Below are 24828 nucleotides of genomic sequence, written 5' to 3' on the forward strand. Positions count from 1 at the left end.
AGATAGGTTCAGAATATGAGTGAGACCTCTGTACATTAATACATTGCATCAGATTTGCTGAGGTTTGTGCCACTCTGGAAACCATATTTAGAATCTGATTTTGATTAAACTTGGAATGTATGGTTATAGATATAAATCATTTCGGCATCTTACCAATGGGTGATAAACCACTGGGAGAATTATGGTTTTTTTTCTTTTTCTTGCTGCAATGGAAGCAAGTCATGTTGTGCAGACACTAATCTAGTTTCCTGTTTCCTGTATTCTTTTTAATTATTAAAATCCAAGACAAAATGCAGATTGCATATAAATCTGATAGATATCTTTTCTTTTCAGCACTGATGTTTTAAGGGAGAAAATTGTCCTTGATCCACAGTGGTTAATTGATGCATTGAAATCTCTTGTCACAGCAGAAATGTTCATTTTGAAGAAGCCTGCCATCATTGACAAGTGGTCTGAATTCAAGAAGAAAGGAAAACTAACACAGGAACTGATCGGTTTGTAAATGAATGATCTATTAGTTTTGAGTGCATGGTCTTCTGTTTTAATTTAAGTCTTTTTTTTTCCAGTGAAATTCATCTTTCTGCAACCATCACAACTCATTGAAGTTATGCATTCACCATATTTATTGTAGATGCATGTAATTTATTTATATCGGCAACATCACATTACTTCACTTTGTGTCTTGTTATGTCTATTGTCGGTTTCTTTTCTGCACACAGACTTTATAAGGACATTAAATTCATCACAAAACATGCCTCTTTTTGGACACATCAGGTGAAGGCCACCTACAAGACCTAGTCCTGGCTTAATAATACCTTAATGAAACAACCGTTGCATCAAAGGAGTTAACGCCTTGAGACAGGACTGGAGGTATATTAAAACAAACTATCTCATCCTGGAGTAAGTGGGTTATTCACTCGGTAGCTCTCATGAACTTATTATGCATTTTGGCTTACTAGGTTTTTTTCTCAGTTGTCACCAGCCTAGTATTCATCCATAATTGTTCACTGACCAGCATCATTCAGGCTGGGGAATGGAGATCAGAACCTACATTATGTATTCTCAAAGAAACATATTTTACTAAGAAATATTAGTTTCAAACTTGTGACTTATTTTACCTTTTAGTCTGTGTGCCATGCAACTTTGAGTGTACATTCTTGTACCTTTGTTTATTGATATATTATGTAGAGTACTAAATCGTGTCAAAATCAGGTCACTGACCTACATTTCATGCATCCATGCCTTTGATTGAGCTTCACTTATAGGTCACTTTCTCAGCCAGTCTTGTTGGTAGATTAATGTACCTTTGTGTGAATAAATTTTGGCATCTATTACAGTCATTCCAATAGTAGCTTACTGTTACCAATATTTCATGCTTCATTTCCTCATTTTATTATTTTTGGGGATCATTGTGTTTTGCACTTTTTACTCTACAGGTGCATGTGTATACATGTCTGTTGATCATAATGAGCAGTAATCATTTAAATCTACAGTTAAAAGAGTACTGTATATATATATATATATATATATATATATATATATATATATATATATATATATATATATATATATATATATTCCACATTCACTAAAGAGTACTGTGCATATATTGGTCCATTCATTAAATAAGTACTCTATATATTACTCCATTGATTCAAAGAGTACCGTGATATATTCCCCCATCCATTAAAGAGTAATTTGTGTATATTCCCCCATCCATTAAAGAGTACTTTGTATATATTGCCCCATTCATTAAAAGAATCCTATGTATATATTACCCCATTCATTACAGAGTACTGTGCATAAATTGTCATAACTCTATGGTCTAAAAGTAAGTAACAGAAAAGAGCAAAAGACAAAATATTTTATAAAATTGAACAAATAATTTATTTCCCTGGAATACAAAGTGAAAATTTAAAAAAGAACTTACAGTATTGTGAATTTAATCCCAAATTTACCTAAAAAAATCTATCACAAATCCAAATTTATAAAGTTCCATTTGAACTCCAGTGGTATGCCAAACAAGTTCCATAATTGAAGGTGTTGATATGCCTGTTTTCCAACATGCTAATTTGGCCTGACATTGATGTACATGCAAGCTTCGCTGTGGCTCATGTTTCCAAAAGGATTATCAATCCTTATCAAGGCATATACTGGTCTAACAATTGACGACATTAGCAGGAACATAATTGTTACATATTTGATGCATGTTTGATTTTTACAAAATTGGTATATTATTTTGCATTTGAAATTTATTACCCATGTTGATTGCCACATGGAACAGGAAATATTGCAACAATTTTTTTCTGGTTTTTTGGTCAACATACCATCAGAGTTTTACATGAAGCAGTTGAATAATATATCCTGCTTATGACACTGTCTATGCAGTGTTATGTGTGTAGACTCAAATAAACAGTAACAAAAGAAAGAGTGAAAATGACAAGCTTTAAAAAGATTGAACGCATAATTTCTTTCCCTGGAAAAATACTGTAAAAATAAAAAAATAAGAACTTACGGTTTTAAGAATCAAATCCAAAAATTATCCAAGAATAACCCACAAATTAAATTTTAGAAGTCCTAATAATGAAATGTTCTAAGGAATTCAAGTTTGAGTCCCGACAAAGGATCCAAGATGGAAAGGGATGACGTATACTGTATCCTTTGTGGTGTTGTAAGGTCTACAGTTTTGTGTTATTCATAAAAAAATAATCCAGTGTTTGAATTAATGAAATGTCTTTGTCCAGGAATTTTGTATGACCACTCAAATTTGTCCAGGGAAAAGAAATGTCCTTTAGAATCCAAATAATTTGAATAAACATGAAAATGTAATTCCCAAACTGGACACAAACAAATGAACACCTTGACAGCAAGTGTTTTAAGCCCAATCTGAGAGATATCCCTCTATGCATCACTATTAAAAGTAACTAATGTGCAATATTGGAAGGCCCAGAATTGCAAAATGGAGGCTGTTTACATATAAAATAATTCATGTAGCCCCAGAATGACCTTGATAAAAACCAATCATTTTACTCCGAGAATAAAAAAATTAAAAAGTTGTTTACTTCTCTCACTGATTTCTAAATAAATGTCAGGAACTAGATCAGCTTTAGGTGTTTACAACTGAAGAGTCAAAGGTCAAACTATTTTCTGGAAAGTGTCAAATTCCTAGTAAACAAAGCTACATTACTTTGACACGTGATGAAATTAAAAATAATAAAAAGTTGAAAACTTACAAGCAGACAATTAAATTAAATCAAATATAAATTAAATATATAAATATATATAACAGCAGAAATATCACTGATAAGACTGGAACATTCCTGCCTGTTTAAAAATCACTTATCTATCAACTGACATCTTTCAATTTTTTAGATGCCATATGGACAAAGGACAAAAATCCAGATCTCCATGACAACAAGGATCATATCCTTTTGCTTATGGAGCATTTGAACATTGTGGCAAAGCCAAGGTCATTCACTGATGATGGGGAAGAGGTCAAGGTTAGTAAACTTCAATAAGCTAATACATTTGTCCATATTTGCCTGATGCATTAAATCAGATTAGAACTCGACCAAATGGAACAAAAATAAGAATAGATAATTATATGAAGTTGAGCTCTTCATGTAACACAATTATGCCCAGGTTTAAAAAGGAAAAGATAAAAATACTTGTGCAGATATAATTATGATCTGTTTAGTCTCTTTTTGAGTTGCGTTGGTAAGGAATATGCAATGCATTGATAGGACTATAGAAAGTTTAAAGTGAAATATGGGGAAAATGTTCAGGAAATTTACTACCATTTCTGTTTGCCAATATGTGCAAATTAAAAAGAAAAATTTCTTGTACCATCTATTGTAACTATATTACTGAAATTTAGCACTGAAGATACTCTACATGGTTCATACAAACTTAAAAACTTGAATTTGAGGGCTTGCCTCAAATAGTTTGTTGATTTTATCTGTGACAAGTTCCTGATTTTATTGAAAAACAGAATAAAATATATATCAGCTTTTAAAATAAAAACTTAAATGAATAGGATGGGATCAATGTGGGTGATCACAATGTATTCTAGAATAGCATATCATTGCCACAGTGGCAGTTAGTTGCTTTGCTTCTACTTTTGTGCCTGTCAGGTCAATGATAAACAAATTGGACATTCCATTTCCTTAAGAGAATATTGTCTATGACAAGCTTTGGTTGTTATTCAAAATTCCTTGAAAAGTCATTGCATTGTTTATTACTGTGTGTTATATCAGTACAGAATAAGCTGAGCATCCATTACTGTAGAAGCTTATGAGTAGAAGGTTTGTTAAATGAAAATAATGGCCTTGAAGTGTAAGAGCTTGTTTTCAGGAACAGAAATAGAGTTATCTTTCTCCAAAACAGCTGGATGATTTGATGTTGGAGGACCTCAGAATCTTGTTGATCAGGCCTTCACATTGAATGTCCCCATCATAATGAAAAGCCCATGCAACCCATGAAGATGGACATAATACAGAAGATGTATTTATGAAGTGGAGATTGTAAACAAAAACAAACTGTACACTGAAGCCTTCTACTCCAGTCTGTTTAGGATGATGAAGCCCAATAGCAAATTGAGACTTGTGATCTTGGCAGACTCGACCAGTTCAGTTTGCCCCGAAACAACAAAGTCACTCCATCTTTATTTTTATGAGATGACTAAGCAATCTGCTAGAACTGTCCAGGACATAATTGTACATTCCAATTCATACAGAAACGTGCAAATATCTTCATTTTGCTTATTGAGGCAATGTATCCATACCCTTCATCTTGGCCTCAACTTAAATCCTTGCTCCTTTTAAAAAGTTTTAGACTGTAATCTCAAAGTTGAGGATGATGACGTCTAAAGTGATGGCTGAGTACCTGGATTACATTCTTCAAAACATTGTATAAGTTCAGTTTTTATCCAAGATATGAATAACCATCTAGCCTCTGTTGCAATCTGGATTGGATAATAAATGTTGAGAAGTGAGACATTATCCACTATCAACATTTAATCCATGTCAGTGTGGAGTTTTTCACACATCTCAATCTCGTCTATCACTCCACCTCCCAAAATACATAATTCATTGTTCATGCATCAGAGAGGATTTCAAATAAAGTTTCTTCAACTCCTTGGCCTATTCATTGTGGTGGAAGATTTATTGCCGCTTGGTTGCCATTACATGCACCCAGTACAAATGACCTTTCTAGCCCAAATGTTACATTTCTTATGCCATCCAGTACACCCAGTACAAATGAACTTTCTCGCCCAAAGGTCACATTTCTTGTGCCATCCAGTGCACCCAGTACAAATGACCTTTCTAGCCCAAAGGTTACATTTCACGGGCCATCAGAACATTATGATCTCAACTAGCATTTCCTTCTTCAGTGGCTAGACAGGACGTGGTTCATGGTGGGAATATCACTCAAAAATCCACCAGCAGAAATAATAATTTTTACAAAAGACAGTCTGTTGAGTTGGGGAGCATGCTTATGACCTCACATAATGACAGTTAGTGGCATGTGGATGCTTCAAGAGATGTCCCTTCAAAATCAGCCTCTTGTAAATGAAAGCCATTCTCAGCGCTTCAAACACTTGGGTTGGCTGCATGCATGGACATCATACAGTCCTAATAATTTTGGACAACTCAGTATTGGTCACATACCTGCTCCGACAGAGAGGAATGAAATCACCAGATCTTTTTATGGTATGGGATTGCCTTTGGTGGTGCACCCAGATGCATATTCAGATTTACCACATGCCACAAGGGCTCAAATTTTTTTTTCTCACTGCCAACGAGAGAACAACTGCTACATACAGTGTCATAGCTGCCAACCCTCATGATTTTGGCGTGAATTTCACAACTTTCTACAGTGATTCATGGATTCACTCCACATGCAAAAAAATCACGAATTCACCAATTCTCAATTATTATAAATTTTCCCTATAAGTGCTGGTTGTGATATCAGTCATTGCTGAAACGGTCCAGTACTAGTCACGATATTAGTAAACTATAGCTGATTGGTGCAGTTGGCCAAGCATTTAGCATATTTTAATCTATATGTATAACAGTAGTTTTACAAATGCTTCTGAAAGAAACCAGAATTTTTCTCCACGCATGCATCGCCAACACTGATTTGAATTACTGTTCGGCACAGCATCTTTAAAACATCTTCACCACCGAGGAAAAAGAAGTGTATTGCACAAAAAAGTTTAGTTTGGAATAAAACCAAACATTTGCCATGCATTCAGCCATAAATGCTGATATACATCATGCTTTTTGCACACAGCGGGCCACAACTTTTAGCATTGGGCATGATTGCAGAGATGATGTAAGCACATTGGTATCAAAAAGCACATAAAGGTTGGGAAACTACATGAAGCATATATCGAAATTTGCTTTAGTTAACAGTTTTCCACACATGTGCCAACAACACTAATTGTTCACTGCTCAACATTTCATCTTCTGGATTAATTCCATGTTCTAATTAAGCTACACTGCAGTTAAAATGTGTTCACCTCCAAGGAAAAAGATTTGTATTCCACAAAAAGTGAAGTATAGATTAGAGTACACCAAAATTTAGCCTAGCATTCAGCCATAAACATTGATGTACGTTATGCTTTTCTCACAGTAGTGTGCTGTGAATTTTACAATTGGGGATTGGTACAAGGGCTGGTATTGTTGCTTACAATTAACCTGTCATACACGTACCATTTAGTCATATTATTATAAAGTACAAGTATGACAGATAAATAGTAAACAACGATATGAGCCCCTGTGGGCATGTGGCAGAATGATGTGAAACAGCACACAGCTATAGCACCCAAGCAGATTTCAGTTTTTGAGTACCTTAAGCCACCAACTCAAGTCCTGCATGCTACCAATGCTGCTTCATTGTTTGTGAACTTTCTTGTTGAACATAACCTGTCTTTCTCAGTTGGAGATCAGCAACAGTGACAGTAAAAGATTATCTCCTGTTGTGAACAAAAATAAGACAAACTTTAAGTGCCGCCTTGGGTGCTGAAAATTGTCAACAATTTTAGTCACTAAGATTAACCAGCAGGCAAGAAGCCTGAACTGTTTTGAAAACAAATTTACCATAGCCCAATTGAGGAAGTTCAAGTATGCCACAGCATCATATCATGACAAATAGCGTGAAGTTTGTGTATATCAGTAAATTTTGCCTCAAATATAGTAGTTCATGTAATCAGCGTAAGTAAAATGTTTTAGTTTCATTTTGGAATTTTCATTTAATGCAGTACTGACCATCAAAGTGGATGGAGTTAGTGTTGTGATATAATTTTTCACCAGTTGTTTTCAAAATTCACTAATTTTTATTCCACTTTTCACTAATTGCGAGTCTGGAGGGTTGTCAGCTCTGTGGAGTGATCTATCCATCCTTCCCCATCCAGTCAAGTCTGCATCCTATTGGGTTGCAGAATGGTAGATCTTTTCTTGATGAGGTGAAATAGCCAAAAAATGGTCCACTTTTGCATCTCATTTTGAGGTTGCAGAAGCATGTGTTGTCAGTGCTCTATCAGACAGGTGGGAGGGACCAACATTAGTTCAGCTGGTGAGGGACACAAACTGCCAGATAGTTCTGATCACCCCTTTATGATTGGGACAAATCCTGGATCAACAATCTAATCTCCATAGCAATAGACATGAAAAAGAAAGTCATGGAGATCCCAACCCTGCTTATGCAGCCAAAGTCACCAACATTCTGTTTGTGTCCAGAGAAACATGCCTTGCTGTTGTCCTGGATGCCTTTTGTGAAAAGGAGTTCAGAACTTCCCAACAGCTGGAAGGCCCTCCACTCTGAAAGCTTGTGAAGGAAAATGCTAGTTTTGTAATGACTTTTGATGTAACACCACTCTCTGCTTCCATTTCTTGGTTGACCATCATCTTTCTCTTTCTTTTTGAAGGCGAGAAGATAGCCCCCAATTACCAAAAAGGGATACTTGTCCATGTTCTCAGACATGTTAAGACATCATTAATGAGACAATGTTGGAGACAACAATGACCTATCTGATTTGATCTCCAAGTCTGATTTAATATCCAGACCATGTTCACTCAAGGAATTCCCGAAATGTAATCTCTCCTGGGTTTTGACATGGCTTAACTCATCCAGGTTTGAGCCCCAGTCATCCACATCCATCAATCACCTATCATATAAAACTTGCTTTCTGATAGTGCTTGCCTCAGTATGCTCATTAACCCATATTCTATTCTGTCCTGACTGGTCTTTTGATGTAATAGCACAACCTGGTTTTATTGCAAAGAAAAACAAGTTGCTGTTGCTAGTCAATCAACAAATGATTATACATCCTATCTCCTCGTCTGACACAGAGAGAGGCAAAGCTCCACCATCCCATATGCACTCTCATCTGTAGCACATGGAGAACATTGATAATGGCCAGACAAGCTTTTCCTGCTTCTCAAGTTCATAAAGCAAGACATAACACACCACAATTTCTAGCTTCTTGGTTAAAGACAGTATAAAATTAGAGTGCAGTGACCTCTCTCCAGAACATAACACACCACAATTTCTAGCTTCTTGGTTAAAGACAGTATAAAATTAGAGTGCAGTGACCTCTCTCCAGAACATAACACACCACAATTTCTAGCTTCTTGGTTAAAGATAGTATAAAATTAGAGTGCACTGACCTCTCTCCAGAACATAACACACCACAATTTCTAGCTTCTTGGTTAAAGATAGTATAAAATTAGAGTGCAGTGACCTCTCTCCAGAACAGGTACTGCTCATGGTCTTGACCTCTACATTACATGTAATTTCCATGAGCCTGACATTCAAACATAACTTCTCAATCCAAGACATTGTATGATTAGTTGGATGGCACACCCAGAACAATTTATCTGGCATCTTTGCAGGACATGGCCTCAGACAAGAGAGAACTGAACCTTATCAGGCCATTGGTACCTGCAGTAACTACTCCCTGTTCATGACAGCACAGCCTTGGAATCAAGCTATATTGGCCACATTTGCTTGATTCACCTGAAACATTTAAAGTTGTGATCATAAACAAGTGTGGAATCCCACAACATTCAACCTCAGATATGTATCAACCAAGGTCTGTTATTGTGCTTAAATAACATTGAGAGAATTTCATTCATTCGTAGAGCAGTCATGCTTCTACTGACATGACCCCAATGTTGGCATAAACTCACAATCCATCAGAGATGAGGTATGTATGCTGTGCCAGCCTATTTTGCAATCATTCATTTAAAAGTTACCAGCATTGAGAGTAGGAATTCTTTATTTGCTTATGCTTTCCAACCACTGCCTGCAAGTTCTGTGGAAGTCTGGTTCCCCCCTGCCTTTGTGTCGTCACATACACCTTCCACAGGCATACCAGTTGTACTGTCCCTTGAGATGGCATTCATACTCACCATATCAGCAGACTGCACCTGCCATACCTATCGTTAACAGTATTCACCATTTTTGCATTAGTAGGCGTTCAGTTGCAAATCCAGTCAACAACTTACCTTTCTAGAAATTTCATGATAAGTTATGGCAGCTATGCTTTAGACATGTTAGATAATATTATTGATGCTGAGATTGTAATGTGCATTGTATTGACAAGGTACTATGCATTGTATCACCATTGTACTGTGCTTTATATCACCACTGTACTGCGCATTGTATCACCATTGCACTGTGCATTGTATCAACATTGTCCTGTGCTTTATATCACTATTGCACTGTGCATTGTATCACCACTGTACTGTTCTATGTATCTCCACTGTACCGAGCTTGGTATTACCATTGTACTGTACATTGTATCACCACTGTGCTGTGCTTTGTATCACCACTGTACTGTCATTGGTATCACCATTGCACTGTGCATTGTATCACCACTGTACTGTGCTTGGTGTCACCACTATACCAAATTTGGTATCACCATTGCACTGCACATTGTATCACCACTGTACTGTGCTTTGTGTCACCACTGTACCTTGCTTTATATCGCCATTGTACTTTACATTGTATCACCACTGTACCGTACTTCATATCACCATTGCACTGTGCATTGTATCACCACTTTACTGTGCATTGTATCACCACTGTATTGTGTGCATTGTATCACCACTATACTGTGCTTTGTATCAGAAACAGCATTGCTATTCAAATTGTTCATTTTTTCATTTTTGTATTTCTACACTTTTGGACCTATCAATGACCAAATTTCATATAGTTGGGCAGTATGTACTAAAATAAGACAGTGTTTATTAGGGGCTGATTTTGGCCCCAATCTGATATTGTCAAACTCAGACAAGGTTTGATAAGGGCTGATTTTGACCCCTGTCTGACTCCTCTCAAACTCACAGATAAAAGAGATCCCTCTCTCTTCCTACAATATCTATTTCCTTCTTATCCAAGATTGCTTGTAATAAAAAAAATAAACTATTAAAAAACCACTAGTTTTCTCCTGTTGTGGATAATATACAGTATGGCTAACACGTGCCTTTAAAACTGAATGCCAAATGAGATATATCTAAAATACTGCATTTCCACACTGTACACCTCATAGCCCTGATAGTATGTTGAAATATGTACTTTTGTTTTGAAAAATTGTGTAAATGATGTATATATTTAGGTTGAATATGGTTGATCATCTCTGACACCTATATTCATTTAAACATTTATACTTTTGTTTATGTTTAACAATGACTAATTGTATCAAAATCTCCACTTGACTGCCACATAATTACAATTGGTGTATTTCTTTGCCATGGACAAAAACCCAAAGACAGCACAGATCGTTTATGTATTAGCAATATCCATAGGACATAACAGTCTGTAATTAATAATCCAAACTGTGTGTTCAGAACATCAGTAATTAAATCAGTTTTGTGTGTGTGTTGGTCAGGGAAAGCTTACATTATACTTTATTTTATCACGATAAAATTATTTCTTATACTGATCGATGATCACAAAATCAGAAACTATTTTAGTATTTTATGAGAGGGAGAGATTGTGTTATCTGTATGGTTTTGTTACAGATCGAGAATTTCAGTTTTCAAATGCTTATTGCAAAGACCATGATTGGACTGGAACCAATTTCTTATTTTAAATGTTATGGGCCTCGAGAATGATGGGAAGAAAACAAAAATAAAACTGATAGATTATTATTTGTTTTATTACAAATGTATTTTTTTCATTGTTTACTCCACCCACTCCTCATCCAACCATTATTTCATCAAGGTCATTGCTGTCATTTGACCATTTGGAAGTCATCTCAATAAATGTAGGTCGGAAATACTTCAAAAAAATATTCTTGATCTGATGTATAGAAATAAAAATAACCTATTATATTAATTGTTGAAAAAATGTTGATGTAAAAGAATGAAGACCATACGGACTCTTAAGAAAATCCCAACAAGTAACCCCTTGAATACAAGTAACCCCTTGAATACAAGTAACCCCTTGAATACAAGTAACCCTTTGAATACAAGTAACCCCTTGAATACAAGTAACTCTTTGAATACAAGTAACCCCTTATCTGAATACAAGTAACCCCTTATCTGAAAATTACATTTAAAACAAAGACTTGAATACAAGTAACCCCTTATCTGAAAGTTACACTTAAAACAAAGACTTGAATACAAGTAACCCCTTATCTGAATACAAGTAACCCCTTATCTGAAAATTACACTTAAAACAAAGACTTGAATACAAGTAACCCCTTATCTGAAAATTACACTTAAAACAAAGCCTTGAATACAAGTAACCCCTTATCTGAAAATTACACTTAAAACAAAGCCTTGAATACAAGTAACCCCTTATCTGAAAATTACACTTAAAACAAAGCCTTGAATACAAGTAACCCCTTATCTGAAAATTACACTTAAAACAAAGACTTGAATACAAGTAACCCCTTATCTGAATACAAGTAACCCCTTATCTGAAAATTACACTTAGAACAAAGACTTGAATACAAGTAACCCCTTATCTGAAAATTGCATTAAAACAAAGCCTTGAATACAAGTAACCCCTTATCTGAATACAAGTAACCCCTTATCTGAAAATTACACTTAAAACAAAGACTTGAATACAAGTAACCCCTTATCTGAAAATTACATTTAAAACAAAGACTTGAATACAAGTAACCCCTTATCTGAAAATTACACTTAAAACAAAGCCTTGAATACAAGTAACCCCTTATCTGAAAATTACACTTAAAACAAAGCCTTGAATACAAGTAACCCCTTATCTGAATACAAGTAACCCCTTATCTGAAAATTACACTTAAAACAAAGACTTGAATATAAGTAACCCCTTATCTGAAAATTGCATTAAAACAAAGCCTTGAATACAAGTAACCCCTTATCTGAATACAAGTAACCCCTTATCTGAAAATTACACTTAAAACAAAGACTTGAATACAAGTAACCCCTTATCTGAAAATTACATTTAAAACAAAGCCTTGAATACAAGTAACCCCTTATCTGAAAATTACACTTAAAACAAAGACTTGAATACAAGTAACCCCTTATCTGAATACAAGTAACCCCTTATCTGAAAATTGCACTTAAAACAAAGACTTGAATACAAGTAACCCCTTAAATGAAAATTACACTTAAAACAAAGCCTTGAATACAAGTAACCCCTTATCTGAAAATTACACTTAAAACAAAGCCTTGAATACAAGTAACCCCTTATCTGAAAATTACACTTAAAACAAAGCCTTGAATACAAGTAACCCTTATCTGAAAATTACACTTAAAACAAAGCCTTGAATACAAGTACACCAATTGTTTAATGTTATTTTCCTTTGATGATGAAACAAGGAAAATAAGGAAGTGTTTGGGTCTGATAAATGTCAACTGGGAATCCACTGAAAAGAAGTATTTATAAACATGCAAGCATGGGCACACACATTCGGACATGACATCCAGCTGGTCTCTTTTTTCACTGGAGAAGCATACTCCAGGTTAAATATAATTTATACCCAATTTTAGACTGGCAATCAGTCTATTAATTTATTATTTAATCTTAGTCTAGTATTAATGGAAGTGTGTATGATACCCCAAATTCATGTACTACCACAGCTCTCCAATGATGTATAGAAAAGCACACAGGATAACACAATCCCAGCTCTAAAGATAGACAGTAAGACACGACCTAACATGTATATGTTCAAGTTTCAAATGACTTTGCCCATTAATCTTTGTATATCCATACATTTTGTTTTTGCAGCTGATTATTATTTACTTGTCCATATATTCTAATTATTATTTTCTTGTCCATATATTCTGATTATTATTTTCAGAAAATGCAACCAAAACAGAAAGAGATAAAAGTACAATTGCGGATAAAAATAGTAAAAGACATTTGAACGCAAGTTTATATAAAGAAACACAATATGGCATTTTTTATTACTGTGACGTGACAGCCCAAAATTGTATGGTGACAAAAATGCAGCTGGTCTAGGTTACTGATTTTCTTCATTTTTTCTGTTCATTGGTGGTAAACACAAATGATAAAATGCATAAAATTTGCATGTGTTAGATGGTTTAAAAAGAAGCATCTTCTGTTTATAAAAAAATGAAACATGTTCTCATATTTCCTGTTAGTTTTTGAGGACTTCAAAGAGGTGTAAATCTGGCAAATTTGAGTTTTTGATTCAACACAGTCCTACATAAGAACACAATTAACTGTTAATTTCACTGTTTCATTATATCATGTGTGCATAGTTGCTGCTGATATATTATGGAAATGAAATAGCCATAATAAATACTCTTACAAACAATTTGATTTATTGTTAATTTGGGGGCCAAAATCAGCCTTTATTGTACATTGTCCCATTTCAAGTTTTAATTGTTTGTGAATCTCAAAAACTTGTTTCTACTCCAGCATGTTAATTGTTCTACAGCTGCATCACTTCCACACCCTTATCAGGGGAGGTAATGCTTGCTTTACATCCACACACTTATCAAGGGGAGGTATTGCCCATTTCAAGAGTAGTGGGTTCAAATAACACGCAAAATAACTGAAAAATTTAAATAATATTGCATTGAAACAACTGATTTTGGCTTTAAAGACTTAAACGGCAAGCATAAATCATACTGTGACCTTCGATGAAGAATCTGCTATAAGCAGAAATTATCAGTATATAGAAAAATGTTTTTATTGAATTAGCACACAATCTTTCTAACTTTTAAATCATTGATTCCTTTCTGATCAGGTAATAAATATAATGTGACATTAGAAAATGTGTAGTGTCATAATATTTTTCAGTCACCAGGTCTTATAACACATCTGATTTGATGGGAACAAAAACTACTGCATGTAATCAAAGGGACACTGGTTTGATACCATTCCAGCTGCCTAGTTGTTATTTTATTAAAGGTGCTGAAAATGCCTTTAAAACTGCCAACCAGTCTGTGATGAAGTGCATACAGTAATCACACCTTATGTACTTTTTAGATTGAGAACTACTTCCTCGTTCCATGCATGCTTCGGCAGACAATGCCTAAGGAAGTTATCTGCCCTGAACCAAATCCCCAAATGGAGAGTACATCGGTTCTTTGTTACGTCTTCAAGGAAAAGTTCTTACCGCCACCAATTTTCCACAGGATTCTTGCTGCTTGTTTGGCTTGTTGGCCTATTGCCAAGCGGAAGTTGGAGAATATGATTTTCTGTGGCTGTTGCGTGTTTGATCTTGACCCTTCGCACAGACTGACCTTGCACTTTAAGGAGTATGTCATTTTTGCAAGGATTGCCAGAATGGGAATTAAAGAGAGAGCACCAAACGCCAAGGTCTGTATCAGAATCAGAGAGTTCATCACTGAGAAGCTGTCTGAAATTTTTGGTTATTTGTGCCAGAAACTGGACTTTGAGTTGTGTATCCAGTGTCCTAGACTCAGTGGAGACAATCTTGATGCCATGGTACCTGTGAGTATACTACAGGAGAATGCAGAATTGGCTTGCCATTGCCATGATGACAGTCATGTGATCACTTCAAATGACCTGCTCAGATTCTGGTTCAAGGATGGGGTAAGTGAAAATGAAAGAAAATGAAATATTTTAAGAAAAGAAATATAAATTATAATTATTTGAAAAAAATCTAGCCACTTGTGCTGAACTATTCTGAATGTTGACCATGAACCAGCTGTATCATATCTTGACCCTAATTCTGGCATGATTAAGGGATTGTAGTTGTATTTCAGAGATTAAAGGTGGGGGGTGGGTTGTTGCATGGTGGATTGGTCCATATACATGTAACATTAACAAGTTGTAGTTGTTGTTGTAGTGTTTTACGGCATTTTTCAGCACACAATAGGCTATACATGGCAGCCAGTATTAATGATGGAGGAAGAACCCGAGAAAAACCCCAGAAAGAACCACTGACCCACGAGAAGCTACTGGCAAGCTTTCTCACATACACGTTAGCAAGTGCAAGTGGCTGGAGGATATGATGACAAATCATATTCAAGTCTTATGATGTTTGCTGATGATAAATGTATGTTTAACACTCAACCTGAGTAAATTTGATGAATTCATTATTACTTGAGGTGTAAGGTCTTATTCATTACAGCAGCAAGACTGAGGTCTAGGAACTGTTGGGAATATTTTACCTTTTTTTAATAACAACATAGTTGAAAAATAAATTTGCAGATCTTCATACTAGCATTCGCTAAAAATGTACAAGCCTTAAATTACTGAAAAGACATTTTACAAGCACAACTATAGTTGGGATTGGAGGCATAACATGTATTAGAGTACCACGATCAGAGCACACCTCCCTGCTGCTCTGTACCCTACACTGGCTATCCATTCATTCCAGAATCAAACACAAAATTTGTTCTCTGTGCTACGTTTCACTGACGGACTCTTGTCGAACATACCTATCCGATTTCACCCATGTGTACAGACCAGCAAGATAATTACACTCTTCTTCTGAAAATCGTATACTCATTATTCAAACTGTGAAAACAAAGTCATATGGACAGCGTTCTTTTGCATACCAGTTCCCAGCAATGTGGAATGAATTGCCCACTGAACTTAGACACAAAGACGCAGTGATCCCATTCAAGAGTTCTTGTAAAACTCACTTATTTTGACTGCAAGAACAAACTTAAAGACCTAATAATGTTTCCTACCTTAAATATTCTCAGCAAGTTTTTTCTATGATTTCTAATTTCATGGTGTTTTTGTTTGTAATCATATCATTATGTGTTTGTTTTTTTTATTGTTTTTTTTTTGAAAAATATCTTATAGGTGTTGTCTAATGTAAAGCGCTTAGAGCTTCAAAAGAATTGGCCCTATGCAAAGTCCTCATTATTATTGTTATTATTATTATTAAACAGTCTTTGATTTTCAGTCCATGCAATTTATAGATTCCGTATACAATTATTTCACGTCTTAAAATAGAGTATTCGAGTATTTTAAAATTTTGCGATTCTGTATACAATTATTTCATATTTTACAGGTTTGTTCTGGAGAAAATGCCGTTGGTATGGATATGTTTCTTCTATGTTAACTCTATGTTACTTCTCGACCTTTCAATTTATTGGAGATTCTATTGTGATGGAGATGATCCAAAATGTAGATGCCTTGTTGTGCTGCAATGGCACAAGAATTGATTTGAATGAAATAATTTGTCTGTATCGTGCATTCTGATGTATGAACAATGATGCCTAATTGTCAGATAGACCAGGCATTGTTGCATGTTCATCTGAAAGATTACTCTGTGTGTGTGTGTGTGTGTGTGTGTGTGTGTGTGTGATAGAGTGAGATCCACCATAAAAGGAGAGCATTATAAAATTAATTGATTAATTGTCAACTTCTCTAGCAAACTGCTGAACAGAATTTAACCCAATGTCATAGAATGAACTTGCATGACTGCCTTTAAATTCTCTACAAATGGTATTTTTTTTTATTTAACTGGGAGAAAATGCACACATCAAATTTATGACATGAAATGACCAAATATTAGATAAGAGGTTCCATTAAATATTTTCCTTAAAACAAATTATAAAGACACTGTAACAGTTAAAAGTGTTTAAAAACCCCACCAAAATGCTCTCACAAACATTTTTGTCAACATCATTGATTTGTTAATCTCTATTTTTTATCTGATATCTGCAAAGTTCAGCAGATTTTTAGTCAAAAACTCGTGGGCAATGATGGACCACCATTGCTTCCTGAATTACTTATAACACCTGAATATATATCTTGCCTTTGGTCTTAACTATCCAAATTACAATAATACAGTAATCAGTTTACAACTTGTTGTGTTCATGTGTCAGCTGTTTTGTAACAAATCTTAATTGGGGTAATAATTAGTCTGGAAGACGAACTGCATTGGTTGATGCACTGATGGAATAGTTCAGTCTCCTTTCGTCTGGTTATGACTTGTATGTGATGTGTGGACAGAATGCTAAAAAATACATGTCAGCTGTTTTGTAACAAATCTTAATTGGGGTAATAATTAGTCTGGAAGACGAACTGCATTGGTTGATGCACTGATGGAATAGTTCAGTCTCCTTTCGTCTGGTTATGACTTGTATGTGATGTGTGGACAGAATGCTAAATTATACATTTTTCGAAATTGCTTTTTATCTTACAGTTGTCACAGTCGTTTCTACTAAAATTGAGTGTGTGGTAGACAGCCATTGAAAACATTATTTTGTCCATCTGCCAACTTGTTTTTGATCCAGTGTGCTCAGATGATTTTCCCCTTTTTATTTTCCTCTCTTTAACTTGCTGTGTAACTGTACAGTCACCTTGATTTAGCGCTATCCATCCACCTACCTGTCCATCCACCTACATATCCGTCCACCTGCCTATCCATCCACCTACCTGTCGATCCACTTATCTGTCCATCCAGAGAAGATTGTTAGCAAGATTTACACAAACCACTGAACAGTCAAATTAAATTTGCATGTTTGTATGCATGTGTATATGACTTCATTAGAATTTCTAGTATTTATTGCAGTTTTAAATGTTACTTCATATTCTTTTTAACTTTCTAGATCAGATTAGATTTTATTTCCATTGTAGCCGTTTTTTCAGTTTTTCCTAAATTGAAGTTCTTTCACCAACTGTTTGGTCTGCAAGAGGGTGGAGTTGGGAGGCATATATGATTTACAAACCAGATCTAATTCACAGAACTTTTTCAGACTTTCTGTTCTCACCCCTGTCAGTGAATTGTAAATTTTAGGCATACCTTTTTCTGTTGTCATCATTAACAATGTTATTAATTTCTTTTAAAGTTTTGAGTTTAAAGTTTTTTAAAGTTACACATGATCCCCCAAATAAAGCATTTTCTACAGAACTTTTATTACAAAGATTTGTTTAAGATTTTGACAATGATAAATTATAAAAGAGTGAAAGTTATCATTTGCTAATGTATTATAAATTGTCCCCACTTGTATTAAGCACTAGCAACATGGATTTAAGTTGGAACTTTAATCCGATTGGCAACATTCCCAACTGATATGGTTGGTCATTATTTTATACCCCTGTTAACAAGATGAAGTTACATTTAGGAATCTTCTGCTTATTCAGGATTTAGTTTGAAATGGTTTAATGATGATAACAGTGTTCTTAACTTACCCCACCATATAACCATTACTGATGAAGGAGTAGAGACATTGCATTGTCAATACATAGCAGTTTTTATTTCTATCCTAAGATTACATAATGTGCCATAATGGGTTTTGTTTTCTTCATATCTGATTATGTTTAATCAGTTACATCATTTTGTTCTGGTTGCTGAGGAAGGAGTAGAGGTGTTGCTTTGTCAATACATGGCATTTTTGTATATCTATCCAAGATTGCATGATGTGCAGTTTACAACATTGATTTGATATGTAGTGTATAATGGTGTTATGAATATAACATGAGGACAATTGTAAATATGTATTGAAATGCTATTGTAATATATAAGTAATTTACTATGGTTTGTAATCAAGAATATTTTAATTCAGCATGACTTGCATTGTCATTAATGTCTGATTCTGGATTATTGTAGACACATTCCTTGTATAATATATATATATATATATATATATATATATATATATATATATATATATATATATATATATATATATATAAATACTCTTATTTCTATGGAATAGTTTTTGATCTTTAATACTGTTCATATTGTTGTGTCTCTGATATTATCTTGAACTTGTGTAATTTTTCAGATGGTTCTATTTCGTGCCTACCTCTCCATTTGTTGGACCATGTTCCCTCAGAGAAGCACCTCAGTCGACTTTCCCTGAAAATTGGGAAAGAGTTTCTTCAGCTGGGCCTGGAGCTGGATGTCCCATGGGCCAGAATTGAACAGATACAAATTGAGAGTCCTCATGTTCCCACACAGTGTTTTAAGATTCTACAGGCATGGGTTCAGCGGAATGCTAGCCAAGCCACATTTAGATGTCTAGAGAAGGCTTTCAGAAGTGTTGGAATAGATGCTAGTATCTTGAATGAAGTTTTGTAGATTGTGCCTGGGAAGTATTCACCAGTTTGCCAGCTTAACCAAAGTTTTAGACAATTGCTAGTCACATATCATCAACATTCATTCATTGTCATGAAAATCTTGCCTAAATCTTGTCAAATAATGTTCTTTTTATATGTCATATTTGAAACTATTTTGTCCATTTGACTGTGCATCCAACTATCAGTTTCAATTTTGCACCATAAGTAAAGGTCTTCTCTCAAACTACAATTACCAGTCTTGGGGTAAGGAAGAAGCTATTTATTTTTGCAGGGCAAAAGATTAAAAGTCAACATCTATACTACTAAAGTATGAAAATGACTTTGCATGCTAGAATTACCTATGCATCACCTGCCTGGAGTAAACTATTTGGATAGCTTGCATTTTTGGTGACGAAGAAGCATATTTATTATGAGGTCGATAGATTAAGGTCACTGTGACTAAGAGAAGAAAAATGGTTCTGCACAGTAACATTGGTTCTGCATCAATACCAAACCTTATACATCACCTCAAATTGTGGTTCAGAAGAATATCAGTTTGAGGTGAAAAAGTCAACGGTAAAGGTAACTAAATAAATATGAATTTTGAGGTCAAATGTAAAAGGTCATGTAATTTTCTGACTTACAGAAGAAATATATTCTCTTAATATATATATATATATATATATATATATATATATATATATATATGAAGCCTCTTGGATTTCTTTTATAAGGCCAGAGGTCAAGGTCATTATGACTGAAAGAAGAATAAAGGTCATACATGTTAACTTGACCATGCATCATGACCAAAGTTTGTGGAGTGATTACACTTAGGGTATAAAAGAGATATTTTTGTTGTGGGGCTCGTTTCCCAAGGTCATTGAGGATGAAAAGAAAACAAGCTTTTGCAAAATAACATTTATTCTGAAGTAAGCTTTTTATCCGAACTTTGTAGATAAAATGCCATAGAAACTATAAGGTAGTAAGAAGCATATGATTTTTGTACAGTAAATTTGTTTCGAGGCTGCATACCGTGACCAAAAGTTCACATAATTGAAACCAATTAGTCAGTTATCTCCAGGGTGAACAATGTCGTTTAAAGGTAGATGTGACAGCCTTGCTAGAGGATAAATATAGAACTACTAAACTTTGACTGGCATATCATATACTATTCACGGAGTGCTTGTTCTATAGTTATGTCCCTTTTGCTTTTCAGTGTACATGCTAATTCTTGTACCTGCATAAGGAAAGATTGCAAGAAGAAAATGGCAGCATTTAGATGTGATGTGATTTTGATTTTTAACGTAGCTTTAACAATTTTTCAGTCATATCGCTACGATGTCTGCAGTGTGGCAGTTTATAGTGATGTCTAGCACTGGGGCATCATGCCGCAGACATGTAGCATGATGTCCCACCCAGTCACATTATCCTGACACCAGGCCGACCAGTCCTAATACTAACCTCTTAATGCTGAACGCCAAGCGAGGCAGCTGTTAGTACCATTTTTTAAGTCTATGGTATGACTCGACCGGGGATCGAACCCATGACCTCCCGCATCCGAGGCGGATGCTCTAACCACTAGGCCACTGGCAGCATTTAGATAAATGGCAGTGTTTATCAGTCACTTTATTAGGAATAGAATGTTTTACATGCCAACCTCCTGAGAGACAAAAGTGTAATCAAAGTGGATGGTAAGATTAATCCACATATAACATGCTATAAATTCAAAGGACATCAGGAAAACAAGATTTGGTTTACTAACAATTGGTTGGGATTTTCTCACAACATTTATCTTTCACACTGTTAGCCTGAGCCCAGAGGCTCTCATGCTGGATGGATATAGGCTTCTCTGATAAAGATTCCACAGATTTCAATTTCTTCATTTCAGATGACCCAATTTCTTTATTAGTAGGGCTTTGCTGACTCTTGTTCAGTTCGGAAGAAAGTATTGATGTCCAAAGCTCAAGAAAACAGCTACTACATTTTGCCTAGGTATAACCAGCTTGTACAGAAACTTTATAGTGTTCTAGTTCAAACTCATCATTTAACAACTTGAGATTCTGTTTCCATGTACTACTTTTATCCTAATAATAATACATATGGTCACTACCAAGTTCTAATTCATCAGCAGCATTTCTTCCTGCCGCAAGGTGCATCAAATGATGGACAACCTATGATATAAATTGATGTGGATATTTTAAAAATACATGATGCAACTCCTTTATGAATTCCAGCCATTACTGCTGCATTCTCAGCCGAAATCCGTATACAGTTTTGCAGACTTGTGTCTTGTTTTTTTCTTCTTCTGAGCATTATGAAATAAATCAAACATATTTTCTTCAGTGGAATAAACTGTTCATTTATCAAAGTATCTGACTTAAATGGGGTTCAACTTTTGCTCATCAAAATCACTACTCCTGTCTGTAGCTGTGAGTTCCATTGATTAAGGCCTCTGCTATTTTAAGTGAGGCATCTTCTGATAAAACCCTAACAATAGTAGATATTTTTTTATTGCACATGCATAGTTTAATGCAATTTTAGAATCTGGGAAAAACCGTTTATATAAAGGACAAACATGTTCTGCTATTGCTAAGGGTAATCCATTTTAGGGGTATTCCATGTTCTGTTAAATACTTGGTAAACAACACCTCTGTATTTATCACACTAGTGTCCGCACTTGGGTTTTGCAGTAAAAAGAAAGGTACCTGAGTATTGGAATTAGTGAGATGAGCCAATTTGATGTGTTTCTTTGTTTTCTTGCCTTTTTCCTAATCAAAATTATCACCATGACCATTATAAAATCCATTCCACACAGCCAGCTTCATACATGATTCTGCCATAGACTGGAATGTTGTATGTCATTTATGTATTCATTTTTTAATTTTTGGTGGATTATGGATATTTTCTTTTCTAATCCATCACTAAATTATTTTAAAATATTTCTCCTCTCTAACACATTGAACAGAATTCACTTGACTTTTAGCACCAAATAGACACAGACTGGTTCTGTACTAAACATGAGTCAGAAGAAGGAATGTAAGGGCAAAGGTTAAAAGGCAAATAACCACTCTGTTCCTTTAAATATTTCATTATATTTGCTACAAATAGAAAATAATGAGAGTGATAGGAAATTACATGCAGGTCTATTATACTGTATTATTCTCTTGTACAATATCATTCAGACAAGTGTCTTCTCCAAATATAAATCATGCCAATGAATCTGGGACAATTGCTATAAATAGAACATATCAATAGGGTTAGGAAATTACATGTAAGTGTATAGAAAAGTGTATTCTTATGTCATAGTTATGTCAAAGCTGTCTTTTCTAGAATATGATCTGTGGGATCAATGAGATGCTAAAAAAATGATAACATTTTATTCTTTGTTTTTGGAAGGGAATACACCAACAATTGCATAATCCTTATACATGTGAGTGTAAGAGGTTATTTAGTGCATAAAATGATTGTGCCAACACAAATTGTTGTCTTTTATATATATATATATATATATATATATATATATATATCTGCTTACATATACTAGAGTATCTGAAGGACCATGTATGTATAGTATGTATTTTGTATGAACTATTTTATATATACACACACATTTTTGGATTGAGATTTTTGGGGTGAAACCTTCTTAGATTTAACTTAACATACACATCACTTCATTTGGGCAAAGGATGTACATGTTTTTTGTTGATTTAAATCCTTTTACCATTCAAATGATTTTGCAAGTTTTATCACTGTTTATGACTTTCTGAACGGAAATAAGTTTTGTTATGTACTGAAGACATATGAACAAATTTAGTTAAATTGTGATAAAAACAAGAAATTGATGAAGTATGTGCCATAATTATAATAATATTCTGTGAATGATTTCATGTTGATATAAATAAGTATTAACATTTATACATATGCATAAATGTGCATGCATGCAGGCATACATACATACATACATACATACATACATACATACATACATACAAACATACATACATGCATACATATAATGACTTGACTTCAATTCTTACTTGAAAAATTTCTGACGAATCAGAATGCTGCATGTGGTAATTTCAAGTAAGATTTCAAAGTCAGGGGTAACATTCCTTTAACACAAAACACCAAGTATACAGTGTCTTGGTATATAAAAGTTTGTTAAGTTTGTTAAAAATTTTCCTGCTTGTTTGACAGACATGCAAATCCAACTCAGTCTGTCGAGTCATACATCACATAAGTATTTCGTCCATACTCAAAGAGAAATATCAGCTACGTATTATGTTGTTTACAGAATATTATATTATATATATGTAGAGAGAGAGTATTTGTATTTTAGTAAGCATTATTTGTTTTGCTCAAAAACTACTAGTATATTCTGTGAGGAAATGACATTACTATTTTACATTAAATAATTCAATAAAATATTTCATATATAATGCTTTATGCTTCATTTTCTCATTCTACATTTGAAGAAATTTTGCTTTTTGAAGAATTCATTCTAAGTTGTCTGATAAACATTAATATGTTTATTAACATTCAATAAATATTCATATTTCTGGCAATAGGTTCATTCAAATTAGCTTGATAAAAATAGTTATCACATGGTAGGTATAGTTTTCCTATAATATGTGTAGTTTCATATTTTTTATATTACGTGTTAAAATATCTTTATGTGATTATTATCAATCATTGCTTCAGAATTAAAGAGCAACACGAACTCCATTTGGAAAGTCTTCAATGAACTCACTGGAGGAATGCACAAAAAACAGACAAATAAAATTCACTCACTTCTGGTAAATGACACCATAGTCACTGATGAAACTGACATTGCAAATGTTTTCAATGATTTTTTCACCAACATTACCACAAAATTAAAAGAACCAGTGATAGAAAACAACTTTAATGAACTGAAAAAGTTCTGCAGCAGCAAAATCTCTAAGGAGGTGTGTTTCTCTATCCCACCAGTATCAAAAAACTTTGTTAAAAAATATCTCAGTGAACTTGATACCAAGAAAGCTACAGGACTTGATTAGATTGGTCCACGACTCATTAAATCTTCTGCCACTGCTATTGTAGATAGCATAACATTCATAATTAATTTAAGTATTGCAACCTCATCTGCCCCCAAAATATGGAAAACTGCAAAAGTAACTCTTATTCACAAATCTGGTTCTAAGGATGATGCTGATAACTACCGACCAATCTCAATACACCAAAATTGTCAAAATTGATTGAAAAACATGCCCATGACTCATTCATGTCATATTTAACCAAACACTTGCTGTTACACCCTAGTCAATCAGGCTTTAGACAGAACCATTCCTGTGAGACTGCCATGATCTCCCTAACTGATAAATGGCTTCA

The 24828-nt window shown here is 34.5% G+C and overlaps 1 protein-coding gene across 2 annotated transcripts in view; it reads left to right on the plus strand.

Annotated features, from left to right (window-relative positions):
• Positions 1-23900, plus strand: part of LOC149791023 (uncharacterized) — a 102505-nt gene extending 78605 nt beyond the window's left edge. For both annotated transcript variants that reach the window (XM_089972896.1, XM_089972897.1), the window contains 5 exons: positions 334-494; positions 3373-3500; positions 14458-15027; positions 16463-16487; positions 19188-23900. In XM_089972896.1, coding sequence (XP_089829022.1) covers positions 334-494; positions 3373-3500; positions 14458-15027; positions 16463-16487; positions 19188-19483 — 1180 coding nt within the window. In that variant the 3' untranslated portion in view covers positions 19484-23900. The remainder of the gene's footprint in view (positions 1-333; positions 495-3372; positions 3501-14457; positions 15028-16462; positions 16488-19187) is intronic.
• Positions 23901-24828: the final 928 nt, after the last annotated feature.

Source organism: Sinohyriopsis cumingii, chromosome 10 (genome assembly GCF_028554795.1).
Source record: "Sinohyriopsis cumingii isolate HCF-2022 chromosome 10, ASM2855479v2, whole genome shotgun sequence".
In the NCBI taxonomy this organism is placed as follows: Eukaryota; Metazoa; Mollusca; class Bivalvia; order Unionida; family Unionidae; genus Sinohyriopsis; species Sinohyriopsis cumingii.